General features: G+C 46.3%; 1 protein-coding gene across 2 annotated transcripts in view; it reads right to left on the bottom strand.

Annotated features, from left to right (window-relative positions):
* Positions 1-829: 829 nt before the first annotated feature.
* The window catches only part of Pi4ka (phosphatidylinositol 4-kinase alpha), a 135,744-nt gene continuing 119,661 nt past the window's right edge, over positions 830-16,912 (bottom strand). For both annotated transcript variants that reach the window (XM_076862900.1, XM_076862964.1), the window contains 14 exons: positions 16,523-16,576; positions 12,137-12,257; positions 9,972-10,101; positions 8,217-8,287; positions 7,547-7,619; positions 7,368-7,438; positions 5,805-5,914; positions 5,257-5,361; positions 5,039-5,164; positions 4,570-4,690; positions 3,757-3,916; positions 3,038-3,127; positions 2,408-2,491; positions 830-1,320 (listed from right to left, as the gene is read on the bottom strand). In XM_076862900.1, the coding sequence (XP_076719015.1) occupies positions 1,269-1,320; positions 2,408-2,491; positions 3,038-3,127; positions 3,757-3,916; positions 4,570-4,690; positions 5,039-5,164; positions 5,257-5,361; positions 5,805-5,914; positions 7,368-7,438; positions 7,547-7,619; positions 8,217-8,287; positions 9,972-10,101; positions 12,137-12,257; positions 16,523-16,576 (1,368 nt within the window). In that variant the 3' untranslated portion in view covers positions 830-1,268. The remainder of the gene's footprint in view (positions 1,321-2,407; positions 2,492-3,037; positions 3,128-3,756; positions 3,917-4,569; positions 4,691-5,038; positions 5,165-5,256; positions 5,362-5,804; positions 5,915-7,367; positions 7,439-7,546; positions 7,620-8,216; positions 8,288-9,971; positions 10,102-12,136; positions 12,258-16,522; positions 16,577-16,912) is intronic.

The following is a 16,912-nucleotide window of genomic DNA, read 5'->3' as shown; positions in this document are numbered from 1 at the left end:
GATTCTTTTTTTTTTTTCTACCAGAGATTGAACCACACAGGGGTGCTTAGCCACTGAGCCACATCCTCAGCCCTTTTTATTTTTTATTTTGAGACAGGATTTTGCTAAGTTGCGTAAGTCCTTGCTAAATTGCTGAGGCTGGCTTTGAACTTGGGATCCTCCTGTCCCAACCTCCCAAGCCACTGGGATTACACTGCACCTGTCTTAGTCTGCTTGCCTGCTTAAGATAGAGAAGATAATGGGTTATAGGAGCTAGTCAAGAAACAATTTTGCAGTCCCAGAACACAGCACCTCTAAGAGAGATGACAGCAGAAGTCATTCCCATCATGGGAATGACTAGAGCAAATGCAAATGAATGAAGCTTGCGCTTAGGACAAAAACAAGTGGGGTAACCTCCTTGGCAGTCCTGAGAGAGACAGATGGCTCTGAAGCTGGCAGGAATCAGTTGAGGATAATACAATGTTATTTCTGTCATTTGTGTGAGGCTTAAGCCATAACTGGTGTGTCTGGGCCAGCAACCTGCGAAAGTCTCATGAAGGCAATTCCCGAGCAGGAGGGTCTTTCCCCTCTATAAAGGACACAAGGAGGAAAAGCAGGTAACACTGAGCCTCCCCCGCCTTCAGAAGCAAAGCTAGGACACACTGATAAACTCATCAGTCAAACCAGGCACAGTGGTGCTCACCTGTAATTTCAGAGACTCAGGAGGCTGAGGCAGGAATATCCTGTTTGAGACCAGCCTCACCAAAACTAAAAAGGGCTGGGGATGTAGCTCAGTGGTGGAGTGTCCTTAGCTCAATTCCCAGTACTGCAAAAATAAAATTCCAACACAGCATTTTTTGGGGTTTTTATTTTGTCCATGTTAGTTCAATCTTAAGTTGCATATAATTTTTTTATACACAAGAAAATATTTAATGTACCTAAGACAGGTAGGGAATGTATCCAGTGCAAACAAAAGATTCACACCTGTGCATAGACAGCACCATCAGATGATTGTCATCTCAGTCTCTCTGGCATCACCAAGCATTGTCACATGGGGCCATGCCTAAGGAAGGAGCAGTTGCCAGGTTCTAGGGCTTCAGTTCTTTTTCCTATAAAACATGCTGCTGGGTGAAATGGCAGGGCCAACAGTAGCTCACCCATTTTGACCATAGTGTGGGAGCTTCTTGAGGGACAGCTGGGGGCAGAAATGCTCTCATGCTCCATGATTATGGGGTGGCTTTTGGGAAGGGCCACATAGGGCAGAGGGCTGGGCTTCAGAGGGCCACTCCTTAATAAGGGATGTCATTCTGATAGTACTGGATCATGTCATAGGTCCGGCTCCTAGAAGGTCAAAGCAAGAGAGTAAAGGGAGGCTATAAGGAGGCTGCTCAGTCAGGGCACCCCCTCACCCCTGGGGAGTCCTCCCTACCTGCTAAACCCTTCTTCCTGCTCAACCCAGCAATTTGAATGTGTGAATATGCTGGCAGCAGACTCTAAAACAGGCTCAGGTGTACAGATGCCACCACCTCAGCCCCATGGCCTGTCATTCCCTGATTTGGGAGGCATAGTCCTCCCTCTTTCTATTCCCAGCCTGCTCTGCACTCTCAGCACATGCTTGTCTTATTTCACCTTAGATCCTCTTTATTCTGTTCCACAAACTGCTTTCATAGAAATGCCATTTGACAATACTTGGGTGCTCCCCACACCCATCTTGAGCTACCTCCCATTTCTCTGCCGTGTTTTCAGGCCTCTTTCTTTTTGCCTGTTAGGGCACCAGACCCTGTGGGCTTTCTGGGTGGGTTCTCTACATCTTCCTCTCAGGCTCAGCCAGCAGTTTCCTGATTAGATGGCTATACCCTGGTTCTCTGCCTGCTTTGGTATAGAGTGACTCACCATGCAACTAGGCACCGCAGCCTCCTATCCTCCCCATCTTTAGGAGACCCCCCTCTGTGGATTAGCAATCACCTAATTGTTCAAACCATCTTCTCCCTGTTCAGAGTGGACACTTCAAAGTCACCTCTGACTCTCACCCCTCAGCCTGGGCTCTGCCTTTAGCACCTACACCCAACCTCCCATCATGGCTCTCACATCAATATGTGACAATTGTCCCCACCCTGCCCCTTCCATCAGTGCTAACACAGCACCTGCACAAGGTGTCCAAACCATCTGGAGCTCCCTTCCTGCTCCTCTTGGCCCTGTGTGCCTGAAGTTCAACAACCCTATAAGTCCTGCCTTCGACCTCTGCCAGGTGTTCTCCTCAGCATTCCCAAGCCTCCCTGAATCAGCACCCATTACTCCTTGAGAGTTCCCATTACAATCAAGTAATCACAGGTCTCCCCACAAGAGACCTGTGAGAATACAGGCTCATTGTCACCTGATCTAGGCCTGGCCCTGGCCCCCCTGTGACCATGGACAGGTAGTGACTTGCCTGTTACTAAGGAAGCAGCTCTGGATGACCTTCATGATGAAATTTGCAGCCTCTCGCTCAGTCATGTTGGGGCTAAATCTATGCCTGGGAGAAAGACCAAAGGGTGTTGCTGTTGGCTGCTATAGCTCCCTTCCTAACCCTGCCTCCAGTGTGAAGTGGTTCTGCCTATGGAATGAATTGTTGGATCTGTGCAAATCTGTTTAGTTGAAGGCCATGCCCTGGAAATGTACCCTCTAGAATCCATGTTCCAGAATCTGGGAATAGTGCTGAGGGTATATGTGGCCTAGTATGGGCTTGTCCTTGTCCCTTCAGCTTCTAGGCCTAAGTGGTCCCATGGCTGGGGAGGACTAAGCATGGGGCAGCTAAGCTGCTACAGTCCCAGGGCTTAGGGTCAGGTCAGAAACATCAAGAAACTAAAGGATGCCTGCATGTGACCTCATGTGGCCAGCAGAAGCTGGGTTGTTCTGCAAATATGATCTGATGACAGTTTCACCCAGGAACCCTGCCTGCTCTGGAGTTGCAAGGAAATGATAATCACAGTTACAATCACATAACAGGATCCCATGGGTAGAGCCTATGCCAATGGACAACTGTCCCCCAGATGGTCTGTGTGTCTGTTAAGGAACCTACTTCAAGAGCTTGATTGTCTGGCCACGGAAACAGGGCAGACCCGTGTCCAACATGAGAGTGACCAGAGAGACAACTGCGTCCATATAAGGCCTGTGGAGAGATGGGGATTGTAGGGTAGACAAAAGCCTGAGCAGGTGGCCCTGCCTATAGTCCTGTGGCATGGCTGTCCCCAACAGGTCCCTCTGGATTCCCACTGCACCTTTCCTTCTATGGCAGCCCCTTCACATGCAACTTGCTGCTCCCCAGCTGGCACATCCCTGAACTGGGTTGTTCACACACACCCCAGGATGATTGAGTGGTCCCACCCTGTCCAGACCATGTGAGGCCTCTAGCCATGGTTTCAAAGATAATCTGACCCTCCCTTGTCCTGCAGGGCAGGAGGTACTGAGGGATTAGAGTCTAGATGTTATCACACATGTTGTATTGACTTGGCCAAGTGATATACCATGTGAAACCAGACAATACCAGTCTCCAGCATGCAGTTTGGGGGATGGTAGGTGCTTAGGCAATTGTTAAAGGGTAGGTAAGATGCCCTAAAGGGGAAGCCTAAGACTGAGGGGCTTTGGCAGGATGTGACTGGAGGTTCAGAGTGAGGAGAGATTGCTAGCAGAGGTGAATAGAGTGGTGACCAGAAGGTAAGGCCTGGATACCAGGTGCTGCTGGCACCTCTCTCCTCTCCACCTTTGAGGGACTGTCTATTCTGATGCCCCAGGTCTCACCGCACAGCCAGGTAGCCACGGACACACATCTCCATGAACCATTTGAAGGGAGTAGCCTCCATTTTGCCTCCCATGATCATCACCATCTCGTCTGTCAGCTTGATGTCTGGTTCCCAGCCAAGGTTGCCTCCCGGTGAGCTTTCAAACATGAAGCCAAAGTCTGCAAGACCCCAAAGCCACCTGTAACTGGGGCAGATGTGAGGGCAGGTGGGGATGGGGGCAATCTTTTTTTTAAATAAGCAAGTCATTTAAAAAAATTATAGTTGTAGATGGACAGCATGCCTTTATTTGTTTCATTTTTATGTGGTGTTAAGGATCAAATCAGTGCCTCACACATGCTAGGCAAGTGCTCTGCCGCTGAGCTACAGCCCCAGCCCTGCAGTCTGTTTTAAGGAGCAGAAATGGACTCAGAAATACCACAACCCACAATCAGGTCATGGGCCAGGTTTTCTTGGGGACAGCCAGGGAGGTATAGGCAGAGGAAGAAGAGAGAGGGAAGAAAGTGAAGGTGGGAGCAGGCTGGAGTAAAGTGAGGCCTGTACTAAGCTTGAACAAGCCTGGTTCCCGACCTGGAGCTCCTGGCTACTCCCCTAGGGTGGCAACTTCCTGGGGCCCAGTTGGGTACCCTCCACAGTATGATGGCTTGGTGGCCAACAGCCTAGATCTCAGAGCTTGACATGTATACACCCCCCCTCACCAGCCCTCCCTGATGGGTGGCTCTGGGCATGCTTGCTCTTCTCTATGGGTGCCCCCTTCCTTCCCTGAAGTCTGAAGGGTGAAAGGAGTGGAGATTATAATTGTAGCCCGGCTGACCAATGTGGATGATGTGGCCCTTCTTGTCCAGCATGATGTTGCCATTGTGTCTGTCCTTGATCTGCAGCAGGAACAATAGGAGGCTGTAGGCGGCCATGCTTCGGATAAAGTTGTAGCGTGCCTGTGTAGAAAAGGCTACAATGGCTCTGGGACCTGTGGGAGCTCTCCCTGATTCTGTATCCAGGACCCCACGCCTGGCTCTCTGGCTCCACCTTGGCAGACCTCAGCAGTAGAAGTGAGCATGGCTGAGTCTGATGTGCAGGACCTCCCACACTCAGAGGTTCATTTTCTGCTGGGAAATTCAGCTCTAGGCTCCTATGATGATGGCCAAGGGAGGTTACAGGTATCCCTAATGAAGGAGGACTCTGAAGATCAGGGGAAGGAAGCAAGCAGGTGCTGATTAACAGGAGAGTGGTGGAGGTGGGATGGGTATAAACAAGCCCTCTGGGGCTGAGGCCCTGTTGGTTACCTGTTGGAAAGCCAGAGTAGACTCATCCCCATACTGGCGTGTGAAGTAGTCATACATGCCAAAGTCTGTCTGGCGTCCTAGCTGGTCTCGAGAAGTGCAGTCAGGGATGCACTCTATCACCCCGCACTAGAAAAGAAAGAAGGAAGGATGGATCTTAAGGCCTGCTAAGTGGAAGGCATTGACAGGTTTTTTGTGGGGCTCCTGTTCAGGTAACTTACCCCAGGGGCAGTAGCCACTACCCGATAGGGAAAAACAAAGAGGTCGAGGCCAACCAGCTGGAAGATGTTCTTGAAAAGGTCAATGATCTGCAGGGCCAACATGTCCTAGGAACCAAGGAGGTATGGGATGCAGTTGGCTGGCCTCTCCTTGGTCCCTGGCCCACTCAGTTCCTAGTGGTCCTTGAGGTTCACACAGGGCAGAAGCTAAGAAGCCAGTAATAGAAGAAGGGAGGCCACAGCTGAGCAGGGCCTTGACTCACTACACACTCAGGCATGGGTTAGGCATAAGGCCATGAGGCCTGAAGGATACAAATGGGGGGGGGCCCTGCTGGCCTCAGGGCATTTCCCTCTGGGTAGGCACTGGAGGTGGAGCAGTTAGGGCAAGAAGGAAAAATCAATGGGTTTGGCACAGCCCTAATTTACTACATGGTACCTGAACCAAATGAGGGGAAGCAAAGATTCACATCTCTGTATGTAAAGCTTGCCTCTTTAGTGTGCCTACAACCTGGGGGAAAAGAGGCATGGCCCTGCTAAGTCAACTCTGTCACCTGCCGGCAGTCATCCCCCACTTTGAAGATGGCTGCCTGCCAGCAGATCTTCTGATCATCAGCATCCTGACTGCCCGAGTCATCCTCAGAGTCTGAGTGGCATCGAAGACCTGTGAGTGAGGCAGAGAGGCCAAGGGTAGTGAGAAGCCCTGTTAGGCTTCAGGGCAAAGTCCTGCTCACGAGCCTGGAGAGAACCCCAGGAAACTTGGGGATCAATTCTGCAAAGCCCAATGGGGCCAAACAGGGATCCTAGAGGGCCTCCAAAATGTCATGAGTCAGCGGGTGGAATTACTGGGTCAGGAGTCTTTTCCTAAGAATATTCAGGCTTAAATGAAACTGAAAACAGGAATCCCATTTTTTTTTTTTTTTTTAAAGAGAGAGTGGAGGGAGAGAGAGAGAGAGAGAGAATGAATTTTTTTTAATATTTATTTTTTAGTTTTTCGGCAGGCACAACATCTTTTGCTTGTATGTGGTGCTGAGGATCGAACCCGGGCCGCACGCATGCCAGGCGAGCGCGCTACTGCTTGAGCCACATCCCCAGCCCCAGGAATCCCATTTTTATACACAGAGAGGTCTTAGGTACGCCCAGGACACTGTGAGTCTGGACACTGTGAGTCTGTGGGACAGGAGGAACATGTCTGCACACTGGGGGTCCCAGGGGCCTTAAGAGCCAGAGTATAGGAAAGGCCATGGAAGGTGTGCCCCCACAATGGCCAGCGGCCTCTCTGCAGCTGGCCACATCCCCTCTACTGGGTTGAAATGTGTTACTCCAAAATTCTTGCTTACCCAAAACCTCAGAATGTGACTTACTTGGAAATAGGGTCTTTTCAGATATAATCAAGTCAAGATGAGGTCATACTGAATGGGGGGTGGTGTTCAAATCTAATGACTAGCATCCTTATAAGAGGGAAATTTGGCCATGTGAAGGCAGAGGTGAAGGTTTGGGCGATGCTGCTATAAGCCAGGGAATATCAAGGATTGCTGGAGACCACCAGAAGCTTGGCGAAGCAAGAAGAATCTTGTTTTAGAGCCTTCAGAGAGAGCATGGCTCTGCCAACACCTGGATGTAAGATTTATGACCCCAGTCTGTAAGGCTGCCAGAGGAAACTAAGTCATAAATGCCCCAGGCCACTCAGTCCTAAAGGGGCCTTCTGATTATGCAGCTGACTTGGGGCGTATTTCCAAGGTGGGCATATCTGTCATATATACAAGTTCCATGCCATCTCCAAGGGAGAGGTAAGATTGAGAGGTAGCAGCCATCATCTTTTATGGGGAGCTGGTAATAAACTAAATAGGCCCAAAGAAACTGGCACTAGTAAGGAAAAGCATTTAGATCCCAAATTAAAGCAGAATTCTTTTTTTTTTTAAATTTTTTTTTTAAGAGAGAGTGAGAAAGGGAGAGAGAGAGAGAGAATTTTAATATTTTATTTTTTAGTTTTCGGCGAACACAACATCTTTGTTTGTATGTGTTGCTGAGGATCAAACCTGGGCCGCACGCATGCCAGGCGAGCGCGCTACCGCTTGAGCCACATCCCCAGCCCAAAAGCAGAATTCTTTACTGACCTTCTTTTTCAAGTTCACTTACTCCACATCGTTTCACCTTAAATTTAGCCAGATACGGGGCTTTTGCAGCACTACAAAAAAAAAAAAAAAAAAAAAAAAAAGAAAGAAAGAACATGGCACATGTGATAAGCAAACTACTAAGTAAGGCCACTGCAGAAGGGGGCAAGGGAGGTACTCACCTCTGCATGGGAGTCCCAGACTTGTAGTCAATGTCCAGCACAATGGCCTCAGGATTGCTGGGCAGGTAGCAGCCTGTGCAGGGACAGAAGGGAGGCGTAGGGAGCTCACGTATGATCATGGTGGAGGCAACAAACAGTTCCCAACACACACTTTACATGGAAAGTCCACCCTGCAGTCAGCCCACCTTGCAGAGGACTGCTTCTCATCCGTGGTTACCAGCAACTTCTTATACTTTGGCTGTTATAGATCTGTCCTCCCTGACTCTGACCTTCATAGATCTTTCCAGACAGCTAACAAATGAGCCACCACCTCCCAGGAGATGCTTATCAAAGAGGATGTGCTGAGCCTCAGCTTCATAGAAGCTATCTGCCACCAACCCTTGTGGAATTTTGCTCTCCAGGTGGGAATTTTCCACCCTGCCTCTGCTAGTCTCAGCATCTCTCAACACACTTCCATTCTTGTGCTTGTTCCATAGTCAAGGGCTTCTCTTCCTCTGTAAATGTATCCAGAATAAGGATAAGAGGAAACCCCATTCTTGGAGCATTCGATGCCCAAGGGCCTAAGCATATGTGTGTGTGGCTGGCCATTGTCTTTATGGGTGCCCTGTACTACCTGGAGAGAGCAGAAGTTCCCCTCTGTTTCACAGGCCTACAGAGGCTGCCTGCTTACCAGGCTGCACCTTCACTTCAGACAGAGCTGATAGACAAGCCTTCTTTCTCTCATCGCCTTTAGGGTAGGGCCTGAAAAACAAAACAGAAATGCTTTGTTGTTTCCTGCAGGAACTGGCCTCTGAGGGACAGCCGAGGGCCATCCCATTTGTATTCCCTTTTCTATTTCTCTCTTCTCAGTTCCAGCTATTCCTGCCCAAGTCCCAATTGTCAGGAGACTATTTGCAGCAGTGCCTGTGCAGTATTTCTCATGGAGAAGCCTAGATGGTCACGGGACCAAGGTGGGGCTGTTTTCTAGTTGTCTCTGCCTCTTGCCTTGTGTGTGGGGTGTGTGTATTGCTGTTTGAAGCATTGGGAAAGACAGGTGGCTATGGGGGCTGGATTCAAATGCTGTCTCTGTAATTTACTTCCTGCATGACTGGCAGGTCCTTTAGACTTCCTGCCTTAGGATAAGGGTGGAAGGTGATAATTGAAGACCTGCACCTATTTACATGATACCACTCAGGAAATGTTATCTCCCTCCTATAGTTTGGATCTGAAATGTCTCCCAAAGGCACATGTATTAAAGGCTTAATTCTGAGCTTAGTGCTACTGGAAAGTGGTAGACTTTTAAAAGGTAAGACCTAGTGAGAGCTTTTAGGTCACTGGAGGTTTGCCCCTAAAGAGATCATGCAATGCTGGTCTCTTTCTGATTCTTTGCTGCCATAGGTGAGTAGCTTCCTTTGCTATGTATTCCTGTTGCCAGAGGCCCAAAAGAAATAGGACTAACTGATCATGGACTGAACCCTCTGATACTGTGAGCCAAAATAAGCCTTTCCTCTTTTTGGTGCTGGAGATCAGATCCAGGGCCTTGTGCATGGTAAGCATGTACACTGAGCTACATCCCTAACCTCTTTCCTCTTTTTTTTTCTTTCTTAATTTTTTTTTGTAAATGAACAGAAAGCCTTTATTTTATTTGTTTATTTTTATGTGATACTAAGGATTGAACCCAGTTCCTCACACATGTGAGGCAAGTACTCTGCCACTGAGCTACAGTCCCAGACCCAATGCCTTCCCTCTTTTTAAATTGATTATTTCAGGTATTTTGTTATAGTGAGGCAAATCTGACTAACATACTCCTCCAACCCTTTATCTTTGTGGGCTAGAAGCTGCCAGAATTGCTGCCCAGGAAAGAGCTACTGGAGACATGGTCGGGCCTTGGAATGACCAAAGTAGAAGCAGCTGTGTGATGGAGATAGCCCAGGGGGAACAAGGCCGGGAAGAACTGTGCCTAATCCTCCCTTTCCTGGGTCATCCTGGGCATGTGCCCAATGTCCTCAACTCCAGGGCTCCATCCCATGCAAATGAGAAATGATACTGAGAGCCAATCATGGAGTCAGATCCATGTGAATTGAGGGCCCAGGCCAACAATGATAGAAGCTGTGAAGGATGTGTAATTTCCCTGATACCACTAGGATCCTTCAGAGCTTGGAGAAGGCAGAGTGACTTAACTGTGGGACAACACAGGGACTGAAACTAAGATGTGTCCTGAAATGATGTGGCAGTGCAAGTTACGTTGAATCACCAGAGCAGAGCTCCCTCACTCTGGCTGTATACCAGAATCAGCAGCAGCCCCACCACAGGAACTCTCATTTACCTGGTTGGGATGGGAACTTGGGACTAGTTGATGTTTTTAAAGCTCCCTAGGCAATTTCAAGGAGTGACAGGGATTGGAATAAGATATCCCAGAAAAGGCTTCTGAAGTGCTGCCACTTACTTGATGATGGCTGATACATTGGTGATCTTGTTAAAGAAGTCAAATTCCCGCTGGTAGAAATCCTTGGCTGGGCCTGACAGGGAGCCTGTAATCTCTTCTACTAACTGCTCCAAAAGGTCACCAATGTCAGCTGACAAAGAAACAAAAAAGTTGAGCTCTTGTGGCTGCAATAGAGTCCTTCAGTAAAATCCATGGACGTCTGCCACTCAGGCCAAGGGTATCTCAGCACCCTAACGGAAGTATGTGTAGTGTGCTCTGTGGATGTGGTATGCAGACCATCATTGCCCCCTTCACTGCTGACACTAGCTATGCTAATGGGAAAAGCTTCTGGCACCAGAGTGGAACTGAAGACAGGGCCACGTGCATGGATTCCTCACTGCTACACACTCACAGTAAAGAAAAAGCCAGTGTCACTTGAGAATGTCCCCCGTGAAGTAATACAAATTAATTTTATTAAACCAAGTACATGACTTTTCAATATTCTGTGTGATGAAAATAGTATGCCTAAGCAGTGACCTTGCTGTATTTAAAGCCTGCACTGTCCTGACCTGAGAACAGAGCATTTGTCTGACTTTCAAGCTGAACTCACCTCTTTTTTCATGAAACTATTTTTTTTTTTTTTTTTGGTGGTGCTGGGTATTGAACACTGGTACACTCTACCACTAAGCTACACTCCCTTTTTTGGTGGGGTGGTAGGGTACCAGAGATTGAACTCAGGGGCACTTAACTGCTGAGCCACATCCCCAGCCCTATTTTGTATTTTATTTATTTTTTAAAAATATTTGTTTATTTATACATGGGCACAATATCTTTATTTTGTTTATTTATTTTTGCAGGGTCTCACACGTGCGAGGCGAGTGCTCTACCACTGAGCCACAACCCCAGCCCCTATTTTGTATTTTATTTAGAGACAGGGTCTGAGTTGCTTAGCGCCTCACTATTGCTGAGGCTGGCTTTGAACTTGCAATCCTCCTGTCTCAGCCTCCAGAGCTGCTGGGATTACAGATGTGTGCCATTGTACCTAGCAGCTATACCCCCTTTTTAAAATTTGAGACAACATCTCTCTAAATTGCCAAGGTTGAGTTCAAACCTATGATACTCCTGCTTCAACCTCCAGAGTAGCTAGGATTACCTTGCCGAGTAGGACTTCATTTATTACTTCAAAGAATGATAGGTAAAATATAGCTATTCAGACTTAAATCTATGGCAGAAGTTTTCTTGAAAATGAACAGAAAATCTACCACTTAAAGGAGAACTAAGAATTGTGGGTGTGGTGGCACAAACCCATAATCCCAGTGATTTGGGATTACAGGTTTGGGATTATGAGGCCAGAGGATTGCAAATTTGAGGCCAGCCTCAGAAATTTAGATCCTGTCAAAAAAGGAGAACTAAATTTTTTTTGGGGGGGAAAATAACTTACATCTGCTCCTGTGAGTTCAACAGCTTCCTAACTTAAATATCTTTCTGACAAGACTGGGTGGGATATTAAATGATTTTTCAATATAGCCATGTGTCACTTAACAATGGAACATGAAATGAGAAATGCATTATTAGGCAATTTTGGTAACTGTGAACATCATACAGTGTACTTACACAAACCTAAATGATTTAGCCCTTTTAAAGTTTTTAAATTCCTCAGGCTACCCGCCCCTCTCCCAGCACCTAGTACTGGGGATTGAACCAGGATTTTGCATATTAGCTTGGCAAGCACCCTATTATTAAGCTATACTTAATGCCATACTTAATACTAAGCCCTCTCAGTTTTAATTTCTAATTCTGTTTAATATTGATAGCTAATGCCCACATAAATCAAAGCTCTTTGAGGTTTCAACAGTTTTTAAAAGAGTATGAAGAGCCTAGAGGCTACTTGGAGAATTGCTGCCCTTACACAGAATCATAGGTTGTGTCAGACACAGGCAGAGTCTGTGTTGAGCTCTGATCAGACAAACAGCTGTCTAACCTGGGGCTCTCACCCCTGAGAGCTGGTTGGTGGTTCTTGGAGGGGACATATAGCAAAGGTTTTTTGAAGGCTGCTCTGCCTATAATGTTAATAGTGAGAAGTGTATTACTAAAAAAAAAAAAAAAAATGATCTACTTATTGGAGCAGCTGCTGAAAGCATTAGAGATGGGGAAAGAGGCCTGAAGAAAGAGAACAAAATACTCACGGTCCTTCTGGTGCCCCTCTTCGTCTAGGTAGATGTTAGTTTTCATGTTCCAGATAAACTGGTGTGCCAGAAGCTGGGATTTGGATGCTGCCCACAGAATATATTCACGCACATAGCCCATCTGTAGTAAAGCAAAATCACTGTCAGCCCAGGCTTTGGGTCCACTCACTCTCTGCCAGAAATGACGTTCGTTCTTTTTCTTTTTTTTTGTAGTGATGTGCTGGGAATTGAACTCAGAGTCTCACATATGCTAGGCAAGTGCTTTATCACTGAGCTACATCCCCAGCCCAGGAAAAGATTTTCTAACCCAGTCGAAGAGTTAACTCCCAATGCTTGGCTGCACAGCTACCAACTGTGTGGGTGAGCTCTCCAGGATCAATGGCAAAACTAGCCCAGGGGGACAGGCCAAGTTTTAGCTGGCTGGTAGCTGGTGAGTTGGGACCCAAGTGGGAGAGGTCTTCAATACAGGCCTGAATCAGCATTTGTCTCCTGTTTCTACAGGTTGAATTTAAAAACCATGATTCTCAAAACTAGTTTCTGGGGCTGGGGATATAGCTCAGTGGTAAAGAGAGCTTGCCTAGCATGTGCAAAGCCCTGAGATCGATCCCCAGTACTGCAAGCAAGTAAATGAACAAAGTCCTCCAAAAGCAATTTTTGCTTTTGTTAAGTCTGAGAAATGAGTAGACTAGGTACCAAAAGCTCATTTGTAAGCAGGCTGTTTAGAACAAATGTTCCAAAGTAAAGTGATGAGCAGATTCTAGAAAGCCCTATCTAATGTACACCTATTTTCTGCTAAGTTGACACACAGCCAGTATCCTAAGGACCTGTTTCTCTTCCTTTCTGATCATTTCTTACCACTAGACCAGTAGCATCAGGTTTTTTTTTTTTTTTTTCCCCCACCATACAGAGCTTAAAATCAGGGTCTCATGCATGCTAGGTAAGTGAGTGCTCTACCACTGAGCTACACCTCCAGACTACGCTTTAAATTTTAATTTGAGACAGGATCTCAATAGGTTGCCCAGGCTAGCTGTAAATTTGCAATCCTCCTGCCTCAGTCTCCTGAGTAGTTGAGATTACAGAAATGCATCCTTACATCCAGCTTGGTAACTGTTTTTTTTTTTTTTTTTTGGTACTGGGAATTGAAATCATGTGCACTCAACCACTGAGCCACATCCCTAGCCCTATTTTGTATTTTATTTAGAAACAGGGTTTCCCTGAGTTGCCCAGAACCTTGCTATTTTTAGGGCTGGCTTTGAACTCACTATCCTCCTGACTCAACCTCCCGAGTTGCTGGGATTACAGGTGTGCACCACTGTGCACCCGGCAGGTAACTCTAGTTTTAATGACCATGTCCTGGGCTTAAGAAAGGCAGACTGACCACTCAGAGAAGACTCCCAGAAGAGGAGTCTTTAGCAATCTGAGGTCAACCACATGGTAATGTATTCCTAAAATGGATATTCCCAATTTGGATTGTGGGTGGCTGGGCTCAGCATAGGAAATGCTTTAATAATTCATGGCTATGGGTATTTCCCAATTCTGTTTTTTAAAAAATATTTTGTTTTTAGTAGTAGTTGGACAGCAAATGAATCTAAAGGTAAACAGTGAATAATCTATAGCTTTTAAATGTTTTCTTTATAATAATGTAAACACTGAGAGTTCCAAAGTAAAAATTACTAAACATGGTACATATCTACCACTTCATCTTGTTTTCTCTTTCCCTGGAAACATTAAAAAAATACATATATTTAGTTGTACATAGACACAATACCTTTATTTTATTTATTTTTATGTGGTGCTGAGGATCAAACCTAATGCCTCACACGTGGGAGGCAAGCATTCCACCACTGAGCTACAACCCCAGCCCATCTCCCTGGAAATTTTTATTAGCTTTTGATTTGGTTTGTTCTTGCACCCCCCCCCCCCCCCGCCTTTTTTCTTTTACTATGTTGCCATGCTGGGCTTGAACTCCTGGACTCAAAGCTATCCATCTACCTCAGTTTCCTGAGTAGCTAGGACTACAGGTATGTACCACAGCACCTAGCCTTATTCTTCCTTTTATTTAAAAAAAGTCTAAGCAAATATGTATAGATATTTGGTCCTCACAGGCTTAGAACTTAAAAAAAATTCCCTTAAAATGGTAAGCAGGAAAAAAAAATAAAGTTAGCTAAGTTCTGTGTTGTTATAACCACAGACAGAAAATAACTTTCAAGAGAGCATATATTTTTCCCCCAGTGGAAAATATAAGGACAAAAAGGCAAAAACATCTGAACTAGTTTTCAGTAAGCAAATTGTTAGTAACAATATTGGCATTGCTATTTTGAAGCTACTAAGTATTACATAGTAGGATAAAATAAAAAAGTACTTTGTTAATGTAGTTAACAACCAATATTATTAGCGTTAAAATATTCAAACTTAAAATGAAATACAGTAAAAAACCAAAATACAAAAAAACCCTGTAATCCTACATTTGAATTGGGAACATGTGTACAATCTCATGTTGCACTTTTCTAGGCAGGAAAGACCTAGAAAGGAGGACCCACTCTATTGCACCGTCTTATTCCCCCCGCCCCCGCAGACCTATGGATGGAACTCAGGGCTTTGTGCAGGCTAGGCAAGTGCTCTATTACTAAGCCTCATCCCGGTGGGGGTGGGGGGGTGCTGGGGTTGTGGCTCAGTGGTAAAGTGCTCACCTTGCACATTCAAGGCCCTGGGTTTGATCCTCAGCACCTGGCTTTGAACTTGTGATCCTTCTGCCTCAGTCTCCTGAGTAGCTGGGATTACAAGGATGTGCCATTGCGCCCAGTTTATTTTTTAAATTTTGAGACAGGGTCTTGCTAAGTTTTCCAGCCTGGCTTCAAACTTGTAATTTTCCTGCCTCAGCCACCTTATTTACGCCACTACTTCTGGCATAAATAAGAAAGATTTTTAAAAAGCAGCTGATGTAAGCTACCAGCAAATAATAGAAACTGCAGCCTACCTACATTTCCTTATGCTAATCTTGGCCTCATTTACAAGCTAAGTGTAGCTGCCTAAGTTTCCATGTGCTCAATCCTTTTTCTGGTGGCCACCACTCAGAGTTCACACAGAGATCCTGGGCAGTGGTTCCAGCTCCCTTTCTCCACTGGATTAGGCTGTTCTGTTTGGCCCCCACCAAAGCATAGCACCAAGCAGTAAAGGAAGAACATTGCTGGAGATGGGGGTGGAGGGGATGGGAAAGGGAAATGGCTTTCTGGAGAAAAGGTTCCTTAGGGCTATACCATAAGTTGTGGCACCAGTGCTAAGACCCAATCTACATGGCATAAACATGATATCTCCATGGTATCACTACTTAGTCGGAGTGCTGGAAACTACCTAGTTAGGACAGTGAATCATTCTATAGGATTGTCTTTTAAGAGAGGCTGGCTTCTGTTCTAGATGGAGCATCATATCAGTCTGTGGGAATATGTCCATCCCTGGGACATCCAGCCTCGGGGCTCATAGCCAGGTTGCCTGGTATATAGTGCTTAGTCCAGTGCTCAATGTAGCCAGGGAAACGAGGTTGGACACAGGGTGGGAGAAGATGGAAATACATGCTGCTGCATTCAACATGGGTGTGGTGCACAGATGTAATAAGGCCACATTAAGTACCACTATGGGGTATGGGTAGTATGGGGTCAAGATTGTGACCACTCTGGTGGGTGTTTTCTGTGCCATACCTTGTGCTATTAATTTTATGCACATGTATACTTTTATGGACTGAACTGTGTCCCTTAGTGCACATGTTAAAGAACCTCAGCATTCATTGTATTCAGAGATGGGATCTTTAGTAATTAAGATAAAATGAGTTCATTAAGGTAGATCCTAACCCAGTATGACTGGTGTCCTGCAGGAGGAGATAAAAGACATATACAGAACATGTGAAAACATAGGCAAAAGATGCCTACATGTCATGGAAGAAACAAGCTCTGCTTGATATTGGACTTCTAGTCATCAGATCTGTGTAAAAATATACGTCTGTTGTTTAAGCTACCTGGTTTGTGGTGCTTTGTTATGGCAGTCTGGCATCATCTTATCTAATCCGGCTCACCACTTCCAATGAGGAGACAAGGGAGTGAGGTTCAGGGAGTTCATATGACTGTGTCAAGACCCCCATCCCACAAAAGGGAAGCCAGAACAGGATGCCCACCCTGATGAAGTAGCTGGCAATTGTCCTAGAACCCTGCAGAGCATGACTGGGCCTCAGGGTATAGCAACAGGAACACAGGGAATGCAGTTACAGCTGGGCAGCCCTGCTCCTGAGGGAGTCCCTGCAGAACCTGAGAGAGCTGGGGAACAGACTGGGTGTGAGGGAAGCAATGTACACAGCATTGGGAGAAGCGAGGACAGCTTGTACCAGCACGGCCTTACCTTGTCATACCTGAGGGCTTGCACGATCTGGGGGATGTAGAACAGGATGGCATCCTACAGAGGAGAAATGACCATGATCTCTAAGGTTAGACTAACCAACACAGATGATGTTCCAGGGTCCCACCCAATGCATAATGATAGGTAATGGAATCTGCCCTGCTTCTGCTCTGTTCACAGGATGCTATGCTCTTTTGAGTGCCACAGCAGGACTGAGAACTAGGAAAAGGCCTCTCTCACTTATAAAAATAGCCTGCCTTGGGGAAATGGCTGAAATTTACAGTAGATTCCATGATGCTGGGGTTACAGTGAGTCAGGCTCTAGAATATTCTTCAGACCTTCCCTCCACATGGCTGTCACGTGGGATCCCTGGTGCATCTGACACTTTGTTTG

Source organism: Callospermophilus lateralis, chromosome 1, assembly GCF_048772815.1.
Source record: "Callospermophilus lateralis isolate mCalLat2 chromosome 1, mCalLat2.hap1, whole genome shotgun sequence".
NCBI classification, from domain to species: Eukaryota; Metazoa; Chordata; class Mammalia; order Rodentia; family Sciuridae; genus Callospermophilus; species Callospermophilus lateralis.
This window is presented reverse-complemented; position numbering and strand designations above follow the sequence as displayed.